Source organism: Nesoenas mayeri (genome assembly GCF_963082525.1).
Source record: "Nesoenas mayeri genome assembly, chromosome: 7".
NCBI lineage: Eukaryota > Metazoa > Chordata > Aves > Columbiformes > Columbidae > Nesoenas > Nesoenas mayeri.
Genome location: NC_137551.1, coordinates 23,352,080 through 23,380,064, shown reverse-complemented (window position 1 = coordinate 23,380,064; position 27,985 = coordinate 23,352,080). Strand labels below are relative to the sequence as shown.

General features: G+C 36.7%; 3 protein-coding genes across 4 annotated transcripts in view; 1 reads left to right on the top strand and 2 right to left on the bottom strand.

Moving 5' to 3' along the window:
- CPEB3 (cytoplasmic polyadenylation element binding protein 3) overlaps window positions 1-132 on the bottom strand; it is a 93,607-nt gene extending 93,475 nt beyond the window's left edge. The window contains exon 1 of the mRNA XM_080347581.1: window positions 23-132. The gene's annotated coding sequence lies outside the window, so the exon portion shown is untranslated. The remainder of the gene's footprint in view (window positions 1-22) is intronic.
- On the top strand, window positions 47-27,985 carry MARCHF5 (membrane associated ring-CH-type finger 5). Its single transcript, XM_080347582.1, has 6 exons — window positions 47-346; window positions 19,110-19,312; window positions 24,546-24,676; window positions 25,755-25,938; window positions 26,366-26,532; window positions 27,707-27,985. Exons 1-6 carry the CDS (start codon window positions 303-305, stop codon window positions 27,821-27,823), a joined length of 846 nt encoding a protein of 281 aa, XP_080203708.1. The 5' UTR covers window positions 47-302; the 3' UTR covers window positions 27,824-27,985.
- The window catches only part of IDE (insulin degrading enzyme), a 99,717-nt gene continuing 85,892 nt past the window's right edge, over window positions 14,161-27,985 (bottom strand). For both annotated transcript variants that reach the window (XM_080347576.1, XM_080347573.1), the window contains one exon: window positions 14,161-14,615. The gene's annotated coding sequence lies outside the window, so the exon portion shown is untranslated. The remainder of the gene's footprint in view (window positions 14,616-27,985) is intronic.

Here is a 27,985-nt window from a genome sequence, read left to right as displayed (position 1 = left end):
CGCGGCTGCGCTCGGCACTGACCTCACAGAGGCGTCGCCGCCGCCTCTCACCCCAGCAGCGCGGCGGCCTGGGCCGCGCAGGCTCTGCGTGTGACTCCGTCCCGCCTCAGCGACCGGCGTTCTGCTTCGTCCCCGCCTGCCGAAGGAGGGGCCGCCCCGGCTGCGGGAGGGCGGTTTCGCTGCCTTTCCTCGGGCTTCCCTTCCCCCTCCGCCACACGCGTGACGCGCCGTTCCGTCGGCACCGGGCCCGCCTTTGTCAGGCTCCGGGCCCGTGGCTAGGCCCGCTCCTCCTCCCGGGAGCCATGTCCGAGCAGACGGGCTTGGCCCTGCCGCAGACCATGGACAGGTACGGGGAGGGCCCGGGCCCTGGGCGCTGTGGGAGAGAACCCTCGGGGTGGGCGTGTGGGTTCCCCTCGTGTCCCCGGCTGCCCGCGGGGTCGGTCCGTACTCCCTGCGGCGTGCCTGGGACTGCGGGGGGAGCTGCCGTAGGTGGTTGTTGGCGTGCGGCCGAGGCGGGGCAGGGCCTGGGCCGGCGGTGTGCGCCGGCTTCACTTTTTGGCTTCTTGAAACTTTGGTGGTCCGGGCGAAGCCGTGCAGGCTCTGTTTTAAGTCAGCGCAAGGTACCGCGGGCAGCAGTGCGGCTGTGGAAGGATCGCTCTGGCAGTGCTTGGGCAGGAGTAGCAGGAGGTGTGTCTGGGCTGACCCGGGTTCTGGGGACAGTGGTGGAGGCCTGCAGAAGGCTGTCTGGTTTCTGTGTGTCTAGGAGATACTGTAGGTATGGAAAGCATTGATGTGCATGTAAAATAAGGCACCAAAAGACAACTGAAGCTTAGCTGGCCTTGCGTGTTTTGTTACTGGTTTTATGACCTTTGGAGAAAGCCTACAATTGCTTTTTGGAGCGCTGTTAAAAAGTACAACCTAAACACTGCTTTGACTTAAGTACAGGGGAGGGAAGACACTAACTCTAAAGTTATTTTTATTGCACTTGTTTTCTTTTTATGCTTTTACTTGAATATGTAGCACTTTCACCCCGATCTCCTGAGTGCTTAAGGTTCCTTATGTGTAATTTTGAGTCATCCAGGAAGCCCTTAAGACCTGCCCCTATAAACAAAACAAACTGCTGACCTTTGTTGCAGGAGTTGTGATAGCCTGATATTTCAGAAGGTGGTGACCCGAAGGAAATCAGGCTTCCATTGATTAACCTGTCAATTTTTCATCATAAGGAAGCTCAAAACCCCTGGTGGTTTTTTTCCTTTCCAGATCACTTTGAAGGAAAGAGAATTTAGCAAAATACAGGCTGCCATAAGGCAAGTGATGGAGATATAAACTATGTTAGGCAGGGGCAGAACTTGTGCAGCCTGGAAGACAAGGATCAGAAGTTTCAGTTTGATGTAGAAAGAGGATAAAAGTGAGTTGAAGAGGCAGGAAAGGTTATTTGTCTGTGCTTTAGAAAAAGTGAAGATGTGAGATATGGCAATGGGATGATTTAGGCTATAATTTAGAACAATGTCTGTCAAAGAGTCTAGCAGTTAGGAACCATAAGTGCCTTTCCAGTAAGTAACAGGAAAAAGTAGGTAGGCAGATTTTTAGAAATACTATCAGCAAAGTTTTCAGTTTTATACAATTCCTGTGAATGTAGGGAACAAAATGGAAAAGCTAAGGAAGATGAAAAGGATTGGAAGGAGGATGATAGAACTATTGTGCAAGAGGTGGCAGGGGAAAGGAAAATATCAGGAAGTGTTTTGCAGAATTAACTCTGGAACTAAAACAAGACAAAATAACTCTTTTTTTTTTTTTTTTTCTTTTTTTTTTTCCTGAAATTTGTAGTCCAGTAATGTATAATATTTTATGTTTTCAAGATCCAGGAAACCATGATATTCTGAGTGGATTCCCTACTGTCTATGGCTATTACATCATACTATGAAGTCCTAGTTCACCCTTTTGGGAAATGGCTGTAAGGTGGTGTTTATGATCCTGTTGTGAACAACTGTTAAATTAAACAGTTAATTAAAAAAAGGAAATTAGTTAGTTAGTGGCTAAACCAGTTTACTGTTCTTCAATTGTTACATGTAATGGGTATGTGGGATTTGATGTACACTTAATATTTTTGTATCCTTTCAGCTTTGTGACATTTTAAGTTGTATCTCTGGCCCTTGTCAAAGACTTTTTCCAGTAAACTTGGAGTAGGAGAGTTGATATCATCTAAAAGAATTGGAAGTGTCCCTGTCTTTCTTAATAACAAGGACAGCAGGGAAAAAGTTTTAAATACCTAGGTGGTATAAAAGGTATGAAGAGAGACTGTGGCTTTTATATAAGAATTTGTTGCGCTCAGTATAGGAAATTTTAGAAACAGTGTAAGAATTGGTGAATGGGATGGTAAGAAGGAGCCAATTACTTAGGATTTGAATTTAATTCAGAATGCAGTACAATACCAGTAGAATGATTTTGGGGTAATCAAGACCTCAAAATACAGTTAGTATAAATAATTTTTCAGTTATGTATTGGGTTTATGAAGTGCGGTTATTTAAAAAAAAATATTCATCTCATTTCTGAAGGTTATAGATAACTGTTTTCATGTTGTATGTAGTGACGATCAAGATAAACCTTCGATATTTCACATAAGGGGATGTAACCCAGGGATGAATCCTCTGTAGGGATTCTGACAGCTTGAAATGCGTAGAGGCATCTAGGCATATCCTGTTATCTTGGTTGGTGATGACAGACTATTTCCCTGGGTAAGAGAAAAAAGAAAAAGTACATATGCAAAAGCGTAACTGTTAATATATTATAATTTAACACAAAGAATGTACTTCTAAATCAAATTCAGATCTCTTAGTGAAGCTTTCAGGAAATAGCTTTTCAGTGAATAATTCTTTATTTTTGTTCTAATAATTAAGACATTAGGAGGGAAAAAGTAGAGTTTTCTTTTGTTTCCAATACCTAGGTGGTCACACTAACAGTGGTTGTACTGTTGTATCAGGAGTAAGCTGTTGCTGCAGATCTGAATGTATGTACTGCTTTGTATACGAGGGTCAGAGCTCATATGTTAAGTTCTTTAATGATGTATTTGTGAGAGAGAACAGTTGACTGCTTCTCTTGACTCTTAGATTGTGTGTCTGTATGATTTACAGTTTTGGGGTTTTTTTCCTTGATAGAGTAATTTGGATTTCTCCAGTGTGTGGAGTGTCTTGGTAGCATGCTTGCCTGGGATTAATCTTTTTTTAATGCATTTTGTAGTACATCTCCTTTATTTTCCCTGCATAATTTCAGTCTGGAAGATAACTGTATGTTTGTAACACAGAAGGTAAAGGTTAAGGTGTAAGGAGTTTGTTATTTGGAATTTCTAGCTAAGGATTTTATACTTCCTTCGAGGATTGGCTGCAGCATAAATACAAGAAGCATGAGAAGTAGACATGACTGCGAAGTGACACTATATTCTGCAGCATTTAAGAAACTAATCCAGATTATTGTAATGATCCTTTCTGGCCTCAAAACTGGAATTTCCATCCCTCTTCTAATTTTTTCTCTTCAAGCTCATGTTTAGGTAAAGGCCTAGAGAATAGTCTTAAAATACTACTCTTTTCTGCATCCAGAATTCTTTGCAGTCTATAATGAAGGGCCATATTCCTGGACTGATGCGTGTACTTGAAAGGTAGTGATTAGTTGTCTGTCTAAATTGCGAGGTTTTATTGGTTTTAGTCCCTTTATTCATGTTGTTTCAATGCATAAATTACAGAAAGATAGAAATCTCCATTAAAAAATTTAAATTATGTGGCAGTAGTTCTTATGTGCTGTTAATCAATGTAAAAATCTTTTTCCAAGATTTAAACTAAATTGCCAGGTTACATGAAAATTCCTTAGAAATTATAGCTATGACTCTACTGGGTGCACAAGGCAAACTTTACTTGAAAGTCAATCCTAATGAATTTGCCAAATTTTAACAGGCAGAGGCTATTTGATACGCTGTACATATTTTTAATGTAAAGGCATTTTAAAAGGAAATACTTAGAAATATTATATTTTGAATGGTATTATGATGTCAAACCTTTACAGTGAAATTCTTGTGCCCAGTATGCGAAGATCATGAACTGAGTCAGTCCTTCTGGTGTTCTCAAATACAATTTTGAAAATACACAAAAACCCTTCAGTCTCTTATGTGCTTCTTTTCATATTTCCTATTCAATTAGGTCCTATACATTTTCTGTCTCTCAGCAGTGTTTGACAACAGTTCTTCCAATTGAACTCTTCTTAGGGTTTCTTCAAGCTGCCCTGTGTAGTAGCTGTCATAACAGGTATTCTGGCTTCTTAATGCATTTTTCAAACTTTTTCATTTTTCTGAGTAACTCTGGAGTTAATATGTTGAACTTTCTGGCAGATTTTGGTGCTGTATTTGATTTAAAAGCCTTTAAATACTTAGCATTTTTCCTGTGTCATTTGCTTATCAAATGCAATTTGACTTTACCTCCTATTTTTTAATAGTTATGTTTTTAAGCGGAACTAATGTGTAAATTCAGTATGTTTTTAAGTTATGTCTATAGCTACATATTGTCAATTTATATTTTGTAGTTTTCTGTAATAGCTTGCCTGTTATTGCCACAACATGGGTTGGCTGTGATCCTATGTAGCCTTCTTACAGAACACTTGATTGGGTCTCACTGAAGTTGCTCTTAGAATACATATAAGAAAACGAAATCAAGAACTATTTATCTTACTATGCACCTTGTACTATGTTGGTTGAGCAGTCACTTTCTGAAGTGACAAGATTTGAAAAATAGTTATTGAACATGTACTTGCCATAATGAAGTTGGTGGCAAGCCAATGTTGATAAAAAACCTAGACAATGTCAATATTTGAGTGATTAAAAGAAATCTTCAATGTAGTCAAATTTTTTAAAAATATTGTTACTTTTATGATAAATGTATCATCAGATGGACTCTGATTTACTTGATTTGTGAAGATAATCTGGTCAGTCTGCTGCCTTCAAAAAAAAAAAAAAGCTCTTCCCTAGCTCTGCCATTGCTTATATCTATCTTAATGTGAGCCATAATGCTAAAATGGAGTAGTGTTTTTAAGCATTGTTCTCTTGATTTCAGTTGGATTTTGTGTGGAATGCTTTTGCAGTTGGTTTTACCAAGGGTTCAGAATGCTGGGTTTTTGTTTTGTAGGGTTTTTTTTTAAAGCATGTTCTGTGGTAGTGATTTGTGGTACTCCTCATACTGTCTAAATTAAAGACAACTCCAGCTTCCTCTTTCCCATGTATTTCCCAGCTGGCCAGAACATGGGCACTTTTGCCACCTTATTTTTTTCAGTTTTTGAAGATGTTAGTCAAAATATCATAAATAATCTGTTGAAGGCTTCTGCAGGTACATGCTGAAGAATCAGTATAGTGGTAATTCTAGCATGGTTTAACTCTGACTGGATAGTAGTTGATTCAACTGTGGTTGATATGCAGCCCTCCTTGATAAAAACTAGAGTAACATCATACGACTGTTTAGTCCTCTACCCTTGCCATTCCTTATTTAAAGGAGACAGTAGAGTCAAAATTGCTTTAAAAGCAATTAAAAGATAAAATGCAGAATTGTAGTTGGCTTAAGAAATTACTTGTACTAGTGAGAGTGGAATACTGTTGCTATTTGCCAGAGCACTGATTTGTCAGAAAAATGCTATCAGTTGATGTTCAAAAGTTCCAAAATAGGAAATTAATGGATTTTCTATTTCAGTTTTCTGAACTGTCATCCTATTCCATGGTAATTTTTCTTTTTAATAAAAAAATAATATGCAGTGCTTTTGTGCATCATTTCCAGTTGCTTCTTTCATCCCAGTTAGCATGTGTGGTGTTGTGTTGGTATGAATCTTTTCCTTCCCTCTTTGGAAGTTTGGGCAGTGATTTAGGTTTACTTGGACAATTAATGGTTGATGCTGTAGTAACTAAAGACACAGGTTCAGATTAAGAACTTAATGCTGCAACCTAGGCAGTGTATTTAGTGCGCTGTGGTCCTTGATTTAAGACCTTTATTCTGAACTCCTTAAACTTTCACTGATTGTTGGGCTCTGTGAATAATCTCACTGACTAAAACTGACATGAGTAAATCTTTGTGGAAGTGGAGTTCAATCATATAAGATATGTAGAGTAATAGGTAACATAAAACACTTCATAGGTTTTATGTAATATTTTTGTTTCTCACAAACTATTTACCATCTTTGCAGTTATTTATTGTCTGTTTGTTCTACTTGCACTGATGAAGCTGGCCTCTTGTCATTGCCCTACATGAAAGCATTGTTTTCCATACAGCACAGTTAAACTCATTTTTTTGAAAGAGGACTTTGCCTGGCTTCTGGTTGAAGTCTATCAGCAGCTAGAAGTACCTGGCTTTCTGTTGTTCCTCTAGGTTATGCATATTTAGAAAGGAGAGAGCATAAAAAAGAATGGGCTGTGCTGGGTTGATCTCTCACCAGAAGGGTAACAATGCGTTCTTCCCTGTCTTTACTCCAGCTAATTGGAAGCTGATGTTGATATAAGAAGGAAAAAGTAAAATTTTGTGTATCTTAGAGTGGGTTTGAAGAATGAAAGTTCAAAACCATAATAACTTTATAATAGCTTGACTTTTTAATTATTGCTTCATCCAAGGTACTTCCATGTCTGTGCTGAAGATTCTGCATAGATTGAGTTCTTCCTGTGTCCTATTAGTAAAGATGATCAGTGAAAACTTATTGCAGACCTATAGAATGCCTTTTGCCCATCTCTACTACGTGTCAGCGTGTTATTTATAAACTATGTTAAATTTTTGTCTGTCATCTTATATGCATTATATTTCTGTATTTGATGTCTGCTCTGATGTGCTTAGGAACAAACATACATGTTTTAATTGCTGCTTAACTGTTAACTTTTACTTGCAGACAGAAGGCATTTTGTTCCTGCTATTTAAGTGTGTGGAAACTGCTAGGAGGCTACTTATAATTTTTGGTACTAAAAATGTTGGTGCTCCATGTATTATCGAGGCCTTCAAATAAGATTTTCACACATTTCATCTGCTTCCTCTTAAAAAGCTATACAAAAACTTGTTTATTGATATCTTCCACATAAAAGTACTCAGACCTCTATACTAGTGCCTAACTAGGATTGTTTCCTTTGGCATGGTGTCTTACATTGCTCACTGAAGTTAAAACTTTTGACAATCCAAATGTATTGAATAAATATCTTAATATATATAACAATTTACAGAGAAGAATCAATTGAAAGGTTTAGGTATTAATTTTGGAACATCTTTATAAGTAATACTTAAATAGTAGTGACTGTGCCAGCTGTTTAGGATTTGTTTGCTTGGTGCTTCTGACACCTTAACCTGCTCATGGTCTTACAGTACTGCAGAGTTCCTTATGTGAAAGTGGTAAGAGCTTTTTGATGCATCTTATTTTCTTCCTCTCAGCAACAGAATGAGTTGGGTACTACCTTGTTATAGGATGTAATGTCTATATTTACCAAAACAGTACATGACTTGCGCACTTTTAACTGGCATGTGTGGCTAACCACAAGTAGCGAATTCATATTCGGTCAGAAGAATGAGAAACCCCAATCTGAAGTGGTTATGTTTCTTTAAGCAAACTGCTTCTGGTTAGTGTTTCTAAATAAAACTGTTTTTAAAATCACACAAGGTGGTCAAAGGGCTGGAGCACATGACTTACTAGGAAAAGTTAGAAGGAACTAGGCCTGGTTAGCCTGCAAAAGAGATGGCTTGAGGATACCTACTAACCTTGTAATACCTACCAAGGAGATTGTTGATAAGACCGTCTGACTCTTTTTGGAGATTCCTGGCAGGATGATGAGAAACAACGACCATAAATTTGAACAGAGAAGGTTTCGGTGTGTGGAGATGGGCTGTGATGCAGTTGAGCTTTGGAACAGGTTGCCCAAGGCAGCTGTGGATCTCTGTCCATGGAGCTTCTCAAGACCCAGCTGGAGAAAGCTCTGATGGTCTGAATTCACAGTGTTGCTTCTGCCTTGGGCAGGAGGTTTGACTAGAGACCTCCTGTGGTCCGTTCCAACTCAAATAATTACATGATACCAACTCTAGATGCAACCCCAATTTAAACAGGGGGACACAGTGTTAGGGCTCTATTTGCACTGCATGACATGAGCATATTGTGCTGGATGTGCCAACATGGGAGTTACAGTCCACTAATACTTTCTGGCAAATCTGCACTTTTCCTTTTTTAGCATCTGTTCTGAAATCTGTACATAAAAATTAAGATCAATTCTTGCCTAGTTGGACTGGAATATTGTTTTTTTTCCTTTCATTTTCTCTAATTTTTTTTTTCTCCTGTTATTTTAATTTTAATACGAGTGCTTTTTGTTGATAGCTTTCTACCATTCAATGAAAACACTTAGGCTTCGGATTTTTGTGACAGTAATTTTGGGGAAAGTATTATATAGCACCTGCCTAACACTAATATAGGATAAGAGAAATTAGAATTCCACCTTTAAATGCACCTGTAAGAAAAAAAGAAAGTTTGTGCTGAAGTTGTATTAAATCTGGTACTAGCTGTTCATTTGTTTATAATTTTAAATCTTAATTATCTTAACTGACAAAGATACAAATGAAAATTAAACTGACCTGCTATATAACAGTTTCTCTATGATAAGTAAACACCAACTGATTCAGGGGCCAACCATGGAATCTCGGTGTACTTATTTAGAAACAACTCTCACAGAAAACAAACTTTTTGCATAAGTGTAGCTAGCATTTCTTGGCTTTTAGGTGGTTGATTGCTGATAAGGAGTATGAACTATTTAGTGGTCTCAGTTCATGTATCTTTTCCTTCAAGTTGTCCATATGAAAAAGAAATGTTAACACAGTGTGAAAGTAGTGAATATTAGAATTGTTATGGACAAGGGAGGCTGACATTCCAAGATTTTTTTTAAGCTGTTTTAATATCGTAGTTATTTCTTCACAATCTTTGTAGAAAAAAAAATATTAGACCCCCTATTTTAAAGCTTTAATGTTGTCATTACATCCCTTCTCATTTGTTTCTCCTGTTATAAATGCCTCCTCCTGGGATCAGAATAATTTTGTTTAGAAGTGGGTATTTTATATTGGACTAAAATGTGCCAAGACCAGTTAGCCTTCTGTGAAGGATATAATTACAGAAGGCCATGTGCTGAGTGCTCGTGACTGTGCTGCTGGTGAGTCACGCAGTCAATTCTACAGAGTACCCAGGAGAGTTACTTCATGTTTTCACCAAGGCACCTTGGAGTTTTGTTCACATTTATTCAGACTAAAGACATTTCCAAGTTTTCAATGTCTGCCACATTTGAGTGGGTTTTGTTTTTCTTGATGTATTAATGTCACAGTAATGTATCTTCTTGGAGTTTACTTTTTTTTTTAATTCTTATGGCTCAGATTTTTCAGTTTTTATTATGTATTTTAGGAGGATTTAAGATTACTTATGTAGTTTGGTTTGCTCTCTTACACTGTAAATTATCTGATAAAAATAGAAGTTATAAATTGAGAAGAGCTTGAGAAATAGTGTATGTTACATAAACCCTGAACTTCAAAGCAATTTGCTTGCTTTGGAGTCTTCCTGCCAATTTTTGCAGCTTTAGGACTACACTTCCTATTTTTCTTCTCTTTTCTTTGGAAGAACACAACAGAAAAATTGCTTATGGTCAGTTTAACCATGACATTCTCTATGCAGAAACTGAACTTTCATTTCACAATTGCCTTGCCTAAGAATGGAAGGTAAAGTGAGTAGTCATGATTTTGGTTTCTAACAGATTAATCTATGCTAAAATGTTTGATTTTGTAACTGAAGACATATTGCTTAAAGATTATTTTGTATTTTTACGGTACCTGTGTGATACTGGAAAATTGCTGCAGGAGGTTGAGCTCACATAATGCAGCCTTTGTCAATAGAATGTAACTTTGCACTTCTTGTCTTCTATCTTTTACTGGTCACAGCAATAGTTTAATGTCAAGACGGTTACAGTTTTAGACATGTCAAAGTTGGTCTAATCTGTATGTATGTTGCTCCTGATATTTGTAACATTTGTAACTCAGTACATGTACCACAAATACCAGTATTGGTATTTTTCTGATGAAACTCTCTTCCCCTTTCTCCTAGTGAAAAGTAATATTGTTTAATGCTAGTTTAATAGAAACAACATATTTTTATATTATTTTTGATAATGGGAGTCGTATTTAACGTTCCAGTTTGGAACAGCAGGTTAAAAAAATCTTGATACCAATCTTTGAAAACACAGATATGGTTAGTGCTCGATTAAGGAAGCTATTAAGTACATGTTAACCTACAGTTATGGAAAAGTAAATATTCCAGGAGGTACGAAGGGCTAATGCTTGTTATCCTTTGTCTCAGAACTCAAAGGAATAAAGGTTAAATTTCTTTAAGTCAACCAAACACTTCCTTTAACTTACATCTTGTCTAATAGAGGAAAAATAGATATAGTTTTGCTCACTGAATGATACAGATAATTAGGGAATTCTGGCAAAGCAATGAAGCAGTTGTGCAGTGGTTCCTAACCTTGGTCCATAGGCAGCATTTTCAAGCAAGCAGCGTGCTGTAAGCAGAGTTGCTTTGATGGCAAGGGTAGCCTCAATGCTAGTAATTTGAGATTCCTCAGTAACGCTAGGAAGTTTTCTGGGAACATTGACTGGGGAATCTTTCATATATGTAATTAAGCTATAGCAGTATCTTAGAGCATTGTCGCATACTTTGAGTCTCTTTTTACTAAGAAACAACCTCTGGTGTTCCAGAGCTTCAGATCAATTTTCTGCTGCCTACATTGATATTTTTCATAGAAATCTTCCCTCTATCCTCTATTTAACTGTGGTCATTTAGCATTAAGAAGTTAGAGAGCTAAATGAGTAATTTTCTGTGCACTGTTCTGTTTTTGTTGTTGTTGTTGTTGTTTCCACCCCCCAACATTTTGTATGCCTTGGTTTAATTTCAGTGTCACTATCTAACTGGAGAGAGTATTGACTGAGCTATTGAAAATGATGCAAGTGCTCTTTTTTCTTCCCCAAAAGAGTAGAATGCAGGTCGTGATGACTGTGATCAAGGTATAGTTGAAGATACTTTTTCCAGGAGGCCTCAGATGATTGAAGTTAGATATAGTTACTTATTTGTTATACTTTTATTGTCTGGCAAGTAAATCCGATGTATTGGAAACCATGGAGACAGTCAAAACCCAATGTTTAGCACCTGGCAAAATGTATGATATCCCTAGGGAGTGAGGAGTGCTGTCAGAATTTAATACAGTAGATTGCAGATGAATTACAGCAAGAATGGCTTTTAAAACTACTTCAAGGTCTGAAGCTGTCATCCTTTGCTAAATCTGGCAGTGTTGCTAGAACTTAGACAATTTTTTAGCCTCAAATAATAATCCATCCTCCTTTAAATCTTTATTGTACGTAAATGATATAGTTCAGCTTGTCAGTAGTTGGGTGTCTTACCTTCCTAGTAGGTCATGTTACCTGTTCAAGAAAGCTGCATTTGGCCTTCTTGCCGTCTAGAATTTCTGCAGTATCTTGACCGTGCTAGCAGCTTTTATTTCATCACTGGCTGTAAATATTAGTGTATGAATTCTGGCTCATCGAGCCTCTTACTACTTCAGTTATACCTTGACAGTATGCTGCTTTGCAGTTAGACACTGAGATAAGCTAAGACTTAAGGGAATTTCTTCAGGTTTTCATTTTTCTGATCAGGAGGAGCTTTCAGACATACTGCTATACAATTTTGTGAATATTACAGACAATTAATACATAAATAAGATGTTTAAAGGAACATTCAAGGAAGTAACTTTAAATAGGTTTTTAAACATAATTTGCTAGTTGCTTTTTATCTCTGTTACTTTGTATCTGTTACTTTCAATGTTTGTGATTATCGGCAGCTTTGTCAAACAATGCTCAAGCAAATGTTTTCCCCATGGAGTGTGCTATCTGCACTATAAAAAGAATCCATTAAATATTTAAGGCATTAATTTAATGCTATTAGAATTCTTCAGTGTTTGCTATGTAATGTATATACTTGACTATTTGTTCAGCTCTTCAAATCCTGTTGTTTGAGGCATATTTCAGTTTTGGAAGTTAATTGTTTTGTGTGTGTATGGGGTTGTTTTGGTTTTGTTGTTTGGTTTTTCTTTTTTCCGCTTGGTTTTAATCGTTTATTTTTCTTCCTAAACATGAGGGTAAGAATCAGTGGTAGTGCCCCCTAGCGGGTACTCAGGAGCTTAAATTGTTGAATGCCAAGCTGCTAGTATATAGTATACTATATATACTATATAATAATAACAGTTCAATTAGGAAAATGTGTCATGTTTTAGTAATGTGCTTATTGCATGAATAATAGTTTTACCTGAATTGTCCTTTGCACGTTTTTTAGTGGGGGCCTGTCTTCCCTCCCTCAAGAAATAAAACAAATGTTTGTAATAGCAAAGTTCTTTGTATATTTAGAGGCTCACAGCAAGGCCACCGAGCCTTGGTGACTTATCACTTTTTCCTTTTCAAAAAGTGAGAGTCTGATAATATTAAACAAAGCCTTTAAGAGAACTCAGTTTTGAAGTCTTTGCAAAAGGCACATGCCTGAATAACTGGTTGCAAAGATTTAATTTGTCCAGAATGAATGGTGATTTTTTTTTTTCTAGTGATAGTCTAGATTGCCTTTGACAAGCTAGAGACTAAAACCCAATGAGATAGCTAAATCTGTGGGGGATGTCTTGTTCTAAGCTGGGTAGAAGCAAAGGCCATAAAAGCCTTGTGAGGCACGATCCAAGCACCATAGGGGGTGGCTGGCAGTCAAAGGTTTAATTTTATCCACAAGCTAGAAAGTTGCCAGCAGGATTCTGTGAATTATCCTTTACTCATATCTGTGCCTTTATATAGTGTGGTTAACTCAAGTGTAAAATATTTCTCCTTAATTAGAGCTATAATTCAGAATATATAAATAAGTTTAAGTTGAACCTCCAGTAATCATTAGATCTTTCTGGTACAATTTCTAGTTAATTATTCTATGTTTTGTTTTTTGTGTTTGACCGACTGCTTATTGACTTTCAGTCATCCATGGGCTTTTATTAAAAGCTTTAAAAATTCTAGTTTAAACAATGCTATCCTGTGATTAGAGGAAGCCAGAACCTATATATGGATACCAATTGTGTGCCTACATGCTCACAGCAATATTAGCTTGATGTTCTCTATTTAACCTTTCCCTGCTGTTTTTAATGAAAGCGCTACTACAATAAAGGCTAGTTAGTATTGTTTCTAGATTGTCATCAGCTTCTCCTTGCTGACTAGATAGAGCAAAATTGGTTATTAGGTCAGATGACTTTCAGGAACTTCCTTTCAAGATTTTAGACTTTGTTTGGAGGTGACAGTGTGTTTTCTGACTGAACGATCCAGGATGGCATATGGCTGCTATGCCATGCTGCCTTAAAAAGGATCCACAGAAGTCATGATGGAGCATCTAAGACTACTATTTTTGCACTGGTATCTCTGTTCCTCATTCTGCCTGTGTGTCTTGGTTTTTTTAGCCTTAGGATAGCGTAAGGATTTTTTGAGGATGATAAAGCTTGGATCAAAGATAAAAATTATTTTCCGCTGTGTGTGATGGCCAGGAAAATATTGGGGAAAGAATGATGCTCCATGTGTAATCCTGTTGCAGTCTTGCTCTGCTAACGAGCTTCTACTATTGTGGTTGATAGGTTTGTATGCATTCTGCTGTTGAAGTCTTTCTGTTGCACATTAGGCTTCACAGCTGAGTTCATCTCTTCCAGCAGTTAAACTGTGAAGCATGGTGCGAGCTGCATTTATTGGGTTAGGTGGTATTCCCCTCTTTGCCGCCGTTATCAGGGGTACGTGGGCTAGGCTCGCATTCTGTTGTGACCAGATAGTGGCCCCGTAGCACAAGAATCTTACTCCTGCTGGTTCTTTCAAACTTGGGAAAAGGAAGTGTTTAGCAGTAGCATTTGCAATGCATTGTTTCTTTTGCTTTTTGAGAGAACAGTTTGCTGTGTTGCCCTGCTAAAATGCTAGCCAGCTCCAAAGCAGCTTGTCTATGTTGGATTCTGTTAGGTAACTCCCTCAACTTTTCCAACATCATAGTCTTCCTGCTTACAAATGATCTTACAGTATTTAGAGTGTAGTTGGCAGGTTTATTGGAAGCTTATTACTATTCTTCATCAAATATATTTTATCTGTCTGTATAGACTGTGCATAAAAATTTGTTATAGATGCTCATGAAAAATGGCCTCTTCCAATGAGCAGATTTGTGGATCATCCTTTGGAACAGTGCCTTTTTCTGGCCAGTTACTGGAGTGCTTTCAGCCATTTCTTCCAAGATATGTTTTCATCCCTCGCTGCGTTGGCTCTCTGTGCTATCATTGCTATCACTTATGTTTCAGCTTTTTCACTTTTTTCTTTTTGGATGTGGAATGCAATTACAATAAGCCACTCAGTCACTTCATACTTAGCAGAACAAGGATGCTTTACTTGGATAGCAAGATACCAGCAAATTCCTGCTGCTTTAAGGGAAAGCAGTGTGCTTTATGATGTGGGAGAAACGCAGAAAAGTTTTCTTGAAGAGATTTCTTACATTTTATGAAGGATCTGTAATGAGAGGAAAAATGCTTTTTAGCTCATGGGTCTAGAGCATGTCATGCATGTTCAAATTTGCATTTCCCATGGTAAGGGTCAGGTCCTGCTAAAAGTCCTGCTAAAAGTCTTGCAAGAATTTTATTTCCTCAGAAGTTTCCTGGTTTTGCTTGCCATTCATACATATGTGTCACTCAACACTGGGGGGAAAATTTCAAGACATTTTGCATTCTATCTTGCAGTACTAAATATTTGAAACCAGCCTGTAAAGCAGCTGTGCTGTCCTAGTTTTGCAGGTCATCTTGTGGACATGATATCTGCTGGGCTTATGGGGCATTAAATATTTCTGCAAATTTTTTACTAGTGTATATAGAATTAAATTACTTTTTTTATTGCCTACACAGTCATTCCTTCTTGAAAACAAAGCTGTATCATGGTGAATTCAGCTCCCACAGACTGAGGCAGATTTGATTTAAATAGCATTAATTAGATCCTTAGAACCTAAGACTGTTTTGGGAAAAAAGTAACCTTTAGAAGGAGTATAACTCAATGCAAAGGAAAGCAGTCTGCCTCTAGCTGTGTCTGTTGGTGCTGGAGGATCTTACTGGTGTATTGGAGCCGTAACTCCAACCAGGTACGGCAGAGAACAGCTTCCTTACTGATGAGAAACTCATGGTTTAGAGAAACCTGCTTTTAGGTGGGCCTTGGCTTTCTAGATTAGTCATATAACATTTCAAGTGTAGGCTCTCTAGTCTTTAATACAACTTCCTCTCCATCCATTTGCTCTTAACTTATGTCCTGAAAAGAGTTTGTCTTTGGTAGAGAAAAAACTGGATGTGATAAATGAGCTATTTTTGGAGTCAGAATAGAATTTTTGAGACCAGAGAGATTTAGTTGCTGGGGAGCTGAATTTAAAAGGCATTTGTAACCCTATATTCAAAGCTGAAATAATGATATTGGTATGTTTTTTGTGTATGTTTTGGTTTGTTTTTTTCTTAAGCCAAGGAAGCGTGGAAAAATACATTAGTGTTATTGATTTGTCTCTGCAGAAAGTCATCAAGGAAAAAGGTTTGAGTTTCTATCAGAAACAATGCTTTGTTCTACCTTGTCAGCCTTTTCTATTTCAGGTTATCTGAGTAGCAGCCTGATTCAGTGGTAAGAATCAAGGTCATATTTTATTCAGTACAAGAAAATGGAAAATCTGGCAAGAGCCAAGCTACTTGTTTTGAAATGGTTTATTTAGCCCTTTCTGCTACAGCTGCTGTCAATGGAAGGAGATTAAGCTGATGACAGAATACAAGGAATTTACTGTTCATTATTCATGACTTGCTAAAGGTTTAAGTCTGTAAAGGATTTTGTTATTCTTTTCATGGGTCTTTCAGGTTTTCAGATATTATTGCCTGGCAAGAAATTGGATGAAGCAATTACAGAAAAGATGCATATTTTTTTTGACTTATTAAGCTTAACAGAAAACTTGAATAGAATTTAATCTATGTAGTATTTATGGACAAAGTCACTAGATGAAATTGCAGTGTAGCAAGACTATATTCATGCTTAAGTCTGTCATTTGAATAAACTTTAGCCTTCTGTGGTATGGTGGCATCTGACTTTACTGGCACCCACAGATCTGACTAGCTCTATTGTGAAGCCTTTACTGTAAACCCAAAAATCTAAGTTACAAATTTAGCAGTCAAAGACCTAAGTAGGATGTGGAATGGATGAGTGAACATTTACCTTTAATGCACAAAAAAACTGTCAAGGAGGAACAATTCTCAGTAGTGTTGTATTGTGCTGTTTGTTCTTAGAGTAAATTCAGTGGTTCTTGGTATAAATAGAAAATTAATAAACACTGGAAGAACTTGCATTCCTGAAGAACTTCTTGATATCAAGTGCAATGAATCAAAATGTCTGCCATACTTTGTAATACTTTCCAACCTTTGTGGTGGTCTCAGCATTTTCATCTAGATTCCTACTAGCTTGTGGCTTGGCTGTCTTTCCTCCTCCTGCTTAGGAAGGTTAGCAGTCCTAAAGGAAAGGACACGTTATAGGTGCATATGGGAGCATGAAGGTGACAAGAGGGATGGTAGTACAGGAGAGCATAACATGACAATTGTGATTTAAACACATGTGGGAAAAGACAGAAGCAAAGTCAGACTTTGCTTTTTCATTTCCATTAAGACAAATGAAAAGAATTGCAGATCTGATTCAAGATGTCAGTCTTCCAACTGAACAGTTTTCTCGAATGCAAACTGATACATTTCTGGTTTTAGAGCCAATGTTAACAATTTACATCTGTACCTGCTATGACGATGTTCTGTACTCACAACGGGACATGTGGATGTGACAGTAATGTTTGTTTTACCTATTTGTTGAATATTAAATTGCCTTTCCTGGAGTCTTCCCTGGAATCTCCATGTCAAATTTTGTTCCCTTTCACAAGCATGCCAGTAATAAGTTGCTACAGGCAATGTTCTGCTCTTAGATGCTCACAGCTTAATTTCAGTTTACTTCACCACTATAAATTAGAAGAAGACTTAGTGCTTTGAAAGAATCTCTTACAGATATTTCACAGGCACAGTAACAAAACATGGTTATTCTTCTGTCGAGAAACATTTTCACTTTACAAATAGAATACTATCCAAAGTAGTGAGGTCTTAAAAGGAAGCTGTTAGACAAAAATATTTTTCATTACTTCAAGTTTGAGCCTGACAAAATTCAAGTTTCCCATTGTAGATTTTTACTCCATTTTTCCTCACAGAGGAGTTAAAAACAAAACCAGAACATAACCCCCAACCTATTTACAAGTGACATGGTAAGGAGAAATAGTGACCTTTTAAAGGAATTACTACATTTTTGTTGCTTTGAAAGTGGCTCTAGTAAGATGGGCCCTTGCTATGCATGTCATTCCCTTCTAAATGTTGTTTTACAAGCTTTTGTTGGTTAGAAGCTTGTTTCTTTATTTTTTTATTAAGAGGTGCAGAGGAGAGACCTTCAATATGTATATGTTCAAGTATAAATTTGTCAAGTAAGTCTTATGACAGCTATTTAGCACTGATTTCCATAAAAGAGAGATGACAATCTGGCAAAATGACTGGAGTTAGAGGGGACTGCTGAATCGTAATTTCTCCTCCCAGGTGCTAACAAAGGTTAAAGGTGGGATGCAGAAAGGGCAGACCAAAACAAAAATATGAAGGGGAGATGGAGTAGTTGAGAAGCTGAAACAAGGAAGAAATTTGACTGAAGTGTTTAAAAGGCTAGGAAGAAAATTTATCATGGACAACAAATTTTAGGGCAGGGGAAGGAAAAGCATCATGAACCATGGTAACATCCCTACATAGAAACTACAATCACAATGCTTGAATCTTAACATTATTGTTAAGAGAACAAAACTTCAGCAGCAACATAGTGCTGCAAAACTTCAGTTAGTGCATAATGTCTAATTAGAATCTATTTTGATAGTTAAATTATAAGCATGTTGTTGCTATACACTTTTATAAAAGTTTAACTATGATTGCAATGGCTTGTGCAAAATATTTCTTTTTAAAAATGCATCTAACCAGATTATATATATACTATATCCTTATTTTGTTAGATTTTTTTTGTCTGGTTTATTATCTGAATTTCAGTATCTTCAGTATGGGAATCAGCATATTATTTCACACTAAAAACTAAGTGATTGGGTCAACATATCTGATATGTTCCAAGGTAGATCCATATTTTACTTTGTCTTGCAAGTTGTACACCTCACAAGGCTCTGGCCTAATCATCAGATCAAGTGTCTGGGAGTTGCCAGGATGTGTGTTCCCTTCGGGTCAGGTTACATGGCCTGTCAGTCTTGTGTTTTCTTCTTACAGAATTAACATGTTTGAATTTTATATATCAAGATAATTCTTCAGTGCAGAATTTTCCTCCTCTAGTAGGACAGTAGAATTTTGAAATACTTTGTAACTTAATTTATATTATACAAAATCAATATCTGAATGAAGTACTGTCTTTTTTCAAAGAGAGAGAATGAATTGAATATAATGATTTACAGTTTGGTTTGTGATACATTGTATATTTGTGTTGTTTTGTCATTTAAGTGGATTGGAGTTAGTTTCTCAAGTAACAGGCTACTGTATTGATTTATATTTTTAATTTTAAAAACTTAGAAAAATGTCTACTATAGAAAGAGATGATAATACAATTAAAATATATGAATTTTTCATGTTTCATTATTCTGAGGTTGAACTATCGTCTCAATGCTTTTTAATTGATGAATTATCTGAAAGCTAAGTTAGTAATTCAGAATGTATTAACAGCAGTTGTTTAGCTGTCTGTAATATTATGTAAACAGCAGAACAAGACTGTGGTACAAAATGCTTACATTTGTTGTAAGAATGAAGTAACAATCATCATCTCCTCTAGGTGCACATTTTCTAAAACTATATGCTTTCATATGTGAAAGCTTATTTTAAGCATGTAAAAGCAAAAAATATATATATATTTTTTTCTTTCCTGTAATTACAGAAGCTGCTGGGTTTGCTTTGCTACCGATGAGGATGATCGGACTGCAGAGTGGGTGAGACCTTGCAGGTGCAGGGGCTCCACCAAATGGGTGCATCAGACTTGCCTACAGCGCTGGGTGGATGAAAAGCAAAGAGGAAACAGTACTGCTAGAGTTGCTTGTCCTCAGTGCAATGCAGAATACTTAATAGTATTTCCAAAGCTAGGTAAGTTATGTATCATTTAAATGTTAAACATAATACAATGGGTTGTTCTTATTTTTTTTCTCTTTTGTGTTCAGAGCATCAATTCTGGTGAAAATTTGTCTGTTCCCTTTTCCGGACAGAAAGAAATAACTTTATATTCTGCTAGTGTCCTATTTGGTGGCTTAGTTAAATACCTTCTGAAAATTCTGGACATGTTCCACTTGGATATATTGATAAATCTTATTAGTAATTGACCTATAATTAATTCACAGTTAATGTGACTTTTTTCTTGTTGAGGAAAGGGTGACTTCTTTCACCAACTGCAACATGTCAGCACATAAACACGTCCTTTTGTTTTTCCTCAGCTTGCAGAGAAGCTGTTATCAAAGGAAATCCTGAAAATTTTACTGAGCAACCTGTTTCATTACCTGAAAAACATATTTTTACTTTGTTTGGGAAGCATTCCTGAGTTAATATTGCCCTGTATTCAAGAGGCAGAATATCTGTGGTTGCTGGGCACTGCTCTAGCTCTGTTTGTCAAGGCAAAAGAAAAAACTTGGAGATGCTCTTCCAGAGTCTACTTACTTGAGTAGCCGAGTAGGACACTGCACAATATGTTGCATATATTTAAATAAGCAGTGGTTGCTGTTATTCCAGCCCTCTTTTGCCAGTATGTTCTATATGGTGTATTAAGTAGGGCAGGAAAATGAAATGTTGCCATGGAAACTTTAATTTTGTTTAAAAACCTTAAAGAAATGCTGATATAGCATGTAAGTATAGCCGTTTAGAGGATTTTAAATAATATTTTAAGTATCTTATTTCTGTAATGAAACAGCTGAAAATAACTTGCGCTGTCAGTTCTTTGGGACACAACCTCTTTTCTTTTAGTATAAAGGCTGATGAAATGAAGATGTGAAGGGAATTTTATATGGGTGATGCCATTTCTTTCCATGATAGAATACTAAGTAATGGGAAAGAAAATATGTACTAGTATATTGTTGATATTCAAGAAAACATAAACCAGCACGAACCTTACTACCAAGTTACTCATATATCCACCATAGTTCAGCTTTGCTATAAGGATAAGGTAGAGAGGAATCTTAATCTCCAACATAAAGAAGGCATCAAAGGATAACATTTAGCATTGGGTGTGGGGGGGAATGGTTTCATATCTGGACACTTAGAAGGTACCACAAAACTTGAAGCTGTTTACAATTCTTGTATCTTGAATTATGAAATTGTAATGTCAGCTTCATTTACATTTTATTTTGGGATTGGAAAAAAGGAAAGCAAGTATAGTTTGGAGAGGATATGTGCACATAGACAACAACAGGAATTGTCATTTGTTCTTGCAATTTGTGGCATACTTTATTTGAAAGCTAAAATCTCTAAATGCTGACATTTCCGGCTTCTGAAGCCGGCCTTAAATGCTTGCACAAGATTGTTCAGCTCTTGCATGCAATAATCTTTTGATGTATTATATTTTCCCTCACAATACAATCTTTTCTATTTTTAAGATGAGAAGGGCATAAAAATTCAGACTTGTGTAAGAGTATAGTAGACCTCCATAGCAGCGCAGGGAGATTAATTTGGCTCCATCAAACATCAGTCATGAAGCTGAAGTGCCTTAAACAAATGAGGCGGTCTGGCCTTTTTGTCGCTCTTTATAGTAACCCAAAACTGTTATATCATGACTCAAGCTGTAAGTCAGTCAAGGTCGCAGCAGGCAGAGTTAGGGCAGTAAGATGTTTTCAAGCAGCAGCCCTGTCTCTGCTGCAGGTATCTTTTGAGGACATTATTAGTCGTACCATTTAAGAAACTAAAATTACTTGAGCAGGGAAGAAGTAACAACTAAAGTTTCCTGGAGGTATCATAGTTCAGAAACTTATTTACATTAAGACTTCTCAGATGTAGTGCTGGAAACTTTTTCCTAAAATAAAATTTCTGTGAAAAGGCACTCCCTAACATAACTGCTTCTATATGTGATTATAGTTTTGAAGTAATGTCAACTTGAGGAGACATCAGCAAATATCTCTGAGTAACAGTGGGTGTCTGTGTATTTACCAATTGAAAACAACCCCCCTAGTGATTATCTTCTTAAAATTACAATTCCATTCAAATTTGATAGTGCTTATCTGTTTTAGAGATTGGAAGTAACTATGTTCTTACTCACTATTTTCCTCTCTTCTGACTACTTTTTTTATTAAATAGGAAAATATTATTGCTACTTCGAAAGTACCTGAAATATGTTTTAGATAATTATTTCAATTTAATAAATAGAAAACAGTTTTGCAGAAAAAGCTCTGTTAAAGCATTATAGTTTTTAAAAAAATATTTTTCTTTTTATTTTGTATTTCTTTTAATTTCTGTATCAGTGATATTTAATTTCCTGCTTCTTTTCCTTAATGCTATCTTAAAAGAAACAGTTATGTTTGTCCTCCTTTGTCACTACTTTCTTCCTAAAAGGCTAATTAAAACAAAAAATATTGGAAGTTTTTTTTTTTTTCTAGTTTTTTTCTCAAGATTCTATACCTAATTCTGCAGCTTGCTTCTTTTAATGGTTAGTATTAGTGGGTGCAATTTGTTAGTGCTTTTAGTTAGACTTCTGTTGCCATATCACCTTGCCAAGACGTATGTGGTGAGTTTCAGGGCCTTGTGTTGCCTTTTAGGACTCAAAAAATATGATGGGTTTTTTGAGTCTCTTGTCTTCACATTTTTCAAACAAATGTAAGTTTTCAAAATGTCACAATTAAACAACTTTTTCAGTGATTGTGGGAAACAGTCAAGATGTGTAAGTTACTGTGTGTTTAGCACTTGAAGTTATGACCTTGTTGCTACTTTCAGCACGTTGATAGACATCTCAGCACTTTAAGTCTGTTCTGGAAAGTTAAACACAACTGTTACTACAGTTGAACTGCCTGTTCCAGTTCTTTGGATTTTGAGTAGTGTGTTCCTTCTTCAGAGACCCTTTAATTTTGGTACCTAATCAATAATAAGATGCTCAACTTGAGAATAAATTAACTTTATAGTTGTGCTTTGTCAGCTGCTTATGAACTAATTTACATGGGTTGATGTATTTGAAGCAGGGTGCTGTTGAGATGTTTAGTGTCTTACAAGACACATAGGAAGACGCCTCTTGCACTTAAAACTAGAACTTATTACTAAAACAAAGAATGCACAGTGTAACAGAAGATGTACACAAAGGTAACAAGTTTGAAGTATATGAGTAATTGGTTAAGAACTTGAAGCTCCAACAGAGCTAGAGACTACATAAAGCAAGATTCTGCCCAGGTTGCTTAGCACTGCCCACTAGTCTGATAAATAACTTGGCAGTATTTACAGTGGCTTTTGTTGAGACTGCATATAAGCTACATGTGTTTAAATTGCAGCGCTTCAGTCTGGCATTTGCACACACACCTATGTATGGAAAAAAAACCTGTAATCCTTCTATAAGGTCTCTGGATGCTATTGCTGTACAAACAGTATGTAAATCCTACCCTGTTCTCAAAAATTTAAAAAAAAAGCCATATCACAAACCAGATGTATTTGGGAGTGCTGTACAAGAATACCAATGCCGATAAAACATAACAATGAACAAGTTCAAACAGATGTTCCTATTGCTTGTTTACATTGGCTGACTTGAGCTGAGTAGAGCTGGTTGTTTTGAAAGCATTCACACTAGAGCTGTTTTCTTGAAAGAGAAGAACCAACTAAGTCGTGAAACAGGAGTAACAATTTTATCAATGTGGCTGACAAATAAACTTTCTGCAATTTTTTTTTTAATGTGAATTTCAAATCTTGATCATACATTTAAATGCATGGCTTTTAATTCTTTTGGTGTAAATCTGATAGCTCAGAGACAATCTCTTTGGGAACAGGGTGATAACTTATCACCACCCCAAAAAACTAGGAATATAAAATTGCTATGTACTAGGAGTATTCAAGCCAAGAATTGAACAGCAAGTAATTTTTGTGTATTTGGACAGTGTCAAATATGATGCTTTTACCTTTAGAAAAGTAAAAAAGAAAAAAGCCTTGACACCTAATCTTCTTAGTTCTGTGCAAGCTCAGAACAAGTTTTGATTAACTGGAAGTTAGGACACAACTCAGGATCGTGCACGAAACAGAGCATGTGAACTAGCATTGAGTGGAAGTCCTGTAGGTCTAGTCTCTCAGGACTTTAGTAAGCCACTTAACACCATTGCTCAAGAGATCACTCCCTGCCTCCCCCCAACCCCGCAAGAAGACCAAGAAAAAAAAGATTAGGAAGTAGTAAAATAAGTAGATGCCAAGTGGATAAACTGTGATGATTACATGGAGGATTAGTTACTTGAAGAATGCCCATGTGTTTTGAGAATAACTTTAATATTTTCACTGATTTTGGTAAGGAAAACGTAGGAAGGAGCTAATGCAGAACTGGAGGAGAACAGTCTGTAGAATTTGTTGACAAATAGGAAAGTAACATGGAATCTGAACATAGTGTTGACATTTTTGACTTCCATACATACAATTTAGACTTCAGTTTCTGGCTTTTGCTTTGCTGGTGCTCTTACACTCTCAAAGAAAAGATGCAAGTGTGCCCTTGGTTATGTCACCAAAGTTGGTCAGGGTAATGTCTTGTTTTCTCTGGAAGGTGCACTTGTCCACAGACAGAACAATGAAACTCTATTCATGTGTTGTTGTCCATGACAATAAATAACCTCAACAGGAGGGCTTTTCCTCCAACATTTGAGAGGTCATTTTCTAAAAATATTGAATGTAGCCTCTTCCAGCAGAAAGAATCTTTCATATTGACTGTGCTACTTTTTACTGTAGAGCAGCATAGCTTAGTGACAGAATTCTCAGGTGAGGCTGTCAAAAATAAGCACATGAAGTACATTACTACTAATTAGTATTTCCTTTTTGAAAATTAAAATATCTGACAAATAAAAAAGGCCACTAAGCCTAAAATGATTTCTACAACAGAAGAATTCTGATTCAACACAAAGCAAGCTAGTCAGCTTTAGTGGGTAAATTAGTCAGTGCTCTAACCAGTGCTCTCAGAAAGATGTTGTGATGAATGAAATGGTAGGTAGAAATAAGATACAAGTTTAGCTTAGTAGCTTTTAAATTATATATTGTCATTTAAACAGCATGCGTGGGATGTCACATTTGCATTTTGCCAAATTTTTTCTTATCGGTGATAGATGCTGAGAGTTTTCTTCAGTATGCTTACATGCATATATTTTGAAACCTTACTTTTCCTTTATCATAGGTCCAGTTGTTTACGTTTTGGATCTTGCAGATCGACTGATCTCAAAGGCATGTCCATTTGCTGCGGCTGGAATAATGGTGGGCTCTATATACTGGACAGCTGTTACATATGGAGCTGTGACGGTGATGCAGGTACACGTGTTCCTTCTTACTAGCTTTGAAAGCGAGACTTCTAAAGAAATAGTCCATTAATGAAGACTCCTCTTTCTTCAGCTTAAAACATGCTTTAGCTGATTTCAGCACTTTCAGTGTAGTTAATAAATGAATTGAAGACAGCTGGATAGAAAGCTTTTCACTTTGAACTGATCATACTGTATAAAGCCACGTAGGCCTGTTCAAACATGGTTTGGTGTGCAACTAACAAAATTCCCTACTCCTGCAGCTGGCTGCCCTTTGTGTGGCACGCTGGTGAACGCACTTCTATTCTTGCAGAAAAGGTGCCATTACCACCTAACTATTAATGGATAGTCTAATTCTTCAGAAAATACTTGAGACTAATCTTTTACCTATAGAAAAATTTTGCTAGTAGCATTCAAAGAGTTGAGACATGAATTTTTTAGTCCTACCACTTTTTTTTATTTTATAAAGGAAAATCTGTGGTCTGGATGGTGCATTTTGTTCATAAGCAACAAGTGCAAAACCCTGCAAATTAAGAGTATATTCTTCTAATAACTTCAGACTGTATGGTTAGTTGAAAGGGAAAAATACTTATTTTTCTTCTGTTCTTGTGGACTTGCTATTTAAATATAAAAATGATGTTGATAGGTGGTCGACTGTTAACTATTGAAAGACTCATTCATGGCCGTCCTTTTTTATTAAAACATCTTGAGATACTTGCTATCAATTTATCCTTTAAAGAGCAAATTGTAAATTCTTCTATGTATTTTGAAAAGCATGCTGGTTTGATGTTTCAGATATTTAGGTTTTTACTTAACACAGAAGCACATGAAACTTCTTGAGATGGTAAGGAATTGTGTTACAGCTCTCTGCAAGATTAATGATTTGCAAGCTAGAGCTGGTAGCTTGCCTGCATTACACTTGATAAGCAACCAAGGACACAAAGGGAATACTCACTATTTTAGGGGAAATGGTATTCTTTTTTCTTAACTTAAAATGCGTGGGCAACCCCAAACAAACTAGTGTTTTTAAAAATTATATTATTTGTTCAGTTGTGTGTGTTATGTTTGTCAACTATATGCATGTTTACCAGGTTGTGGGTCACAAAGAAGGTCTTGATGTCATGGAGAGAGCTGATCCTTTATTTCTTCTGATTGGACTTCCCACTATCCCAGTCATGCTAATACTGGGCAAGATGATTCGTTGGGAGGACTATGTGCTCAGGCTGTGGCGCAAATATTCTAATAAGCTACAAATTTTGAACAGCATATTTCCAGGTAATGTGATTCAATTTAAAAGGGAATATCAAGCTTGAATTTGTGTCTTTAGGAGATGGGGATAGGCAAGTAGTTTTTGCCATTCTTAAGTAAAGGTGATTAACACCTTCACTCTGTTTTATGTTGTCTATTCAGATTCAGTTTGTAAAGTGCCTGGTGAGAAAGTTGGGCAAGAGGAGCAGGAGCATGGTGTCAGTTAAGGCCTTGCTAACAGAAGAAGCTACTGAAAAATCCTGGGTCTTACTTGACAGTAAAAATGAATACAGTCATGTAATAGAAATGGATCATTCACTGAGAAGAAGGCTAGTTCTCCAAAAGTAATTGGGCTATAGACTTGTAATGCAGTGGGGGGTAGGAACTAACGTGCTATGTTCTGTTGGAGGTTGTGGCTGTGTAACCTTCTCTTCCCCCACTCTCATCCCTTTAGGCATTGGATGTCCTGTTCCTCGTATTCCAGCAGAGGCCAACCCTTTGGCAGACCATGTCTCCGCTACACGTATTCTATGTGGAGCTCTCGTTTTCCCTACTATTGCCACAATAGTTGGCAAGCTGATGTTCAGCAGCGTTAACTCAAATTTACAAAGGACAATCTTGGTAAGATTCAGTTGGGTTTTTTTTTTGTTTCATAAACAATTATAAAATGGGAATATGAAGTGTTGAGTTGTGGAAGGAGTGGGGAAAAAAATAACATAACTTGATCTAGAATGTGAGTGGCATTTGATTAAGGGAAGGGGTTTTTTTTTTAAGGTTGCTTATCTTGGCAGTGGACAAGCATCATGTGTGTTAGAGGCTTTATCCTTATGACTGAAACTAATCTCAATTCAAGACAAGGCTGAAACTTGTATCTGGATTGTACTAGGTTGAGCTAAGCAGTAATTAAGGGTGATAATGACGATGAGGAACCAGCAGCTTCTAACAACAATCTCTGCAAGTGAAGTCTGGGGTTTATATTATCAACATGTTCATATTAGTGTTTGTTTAATAAGGAGAGAAAACAAACTCTCTGTAGAAGTGGAATGAAGGTGGAGGACAAAGATAAAAATATCTTCCTTTGTGAATATTCTCTCTGGCTTGGAGCCTTTCAGAGGAAAACACACTGTATTTGGTTAAGATGCTACTTCTGGTCATCTGACTGTCACTTCAGACCTGTTTTCAATACCAACATATTTGTATGCCCCTCTCTTCCATATGGAAGAAACAGTGATATTACAACTGTTCATGCAGACTAAAGGCTTCTTAGTGTCTCTTCTTATTTGGAAGAGTTGAGATAAACATTTTGTAAAACTTCTGAGAAGTTTGCTTTACAAAAAAGCAGATTTTATTTCAATCCACACTTGCTTTTGGCAAGTGGCTTTTTTCATAAATAGTATTATTCCTTATGCCATGTATAGTATATATTCAGAGAAGGGAGGAAAGCAAATACATATCTGCATTGTACTTTGTTCTTTAAATAGGATGGGGTTTGCTTTTTTTGTTTTTTAGAGGGTTTTTTTAGAATATTTGTCAGACTTCCAAGCAAATAAAAGCTTTCAGAAGATTTTATAGATCCAGTATGTAATCCTTTTAAGTAAAATTAACCTCTTTAATAGCGCATTGTGACAGAAAACTTTGAGATACTCATTTGGAATTGTTCTAATTAGTTAAACTTCAAAAGAAAATGCTATGTGATTGGAAAAGAAATTTTCTTTGACCAGAAATTTTAAAAAATAATATTTCTAAGGATATGACACTGAACTGTGCAGGTTTTCAAAATATCTTTTCATTTCAGGGTGGAATAGCTTTTGTTGCTATAAAAGGAGCTTTTAAGGTTTACTTCAAACAGCAGCAATATTTGCGCCAAGCTCACCGCAAGATTTTAAATTATCCTGAGCAAGAAGGAGCGTAAGGCTGTGACCTCCAGATGTCGTACAGTCTCACCTAACAGGTTTCCATGTTGTGTTGGTTCCATCGTTATTGCACAGTAGTGGAGAATTGTGATACGTTGCTGCTCCTATTTTTTTTCTTGATATATAATAAAGCACTGTCTTGTGGCAGGGTAAATCCTTCA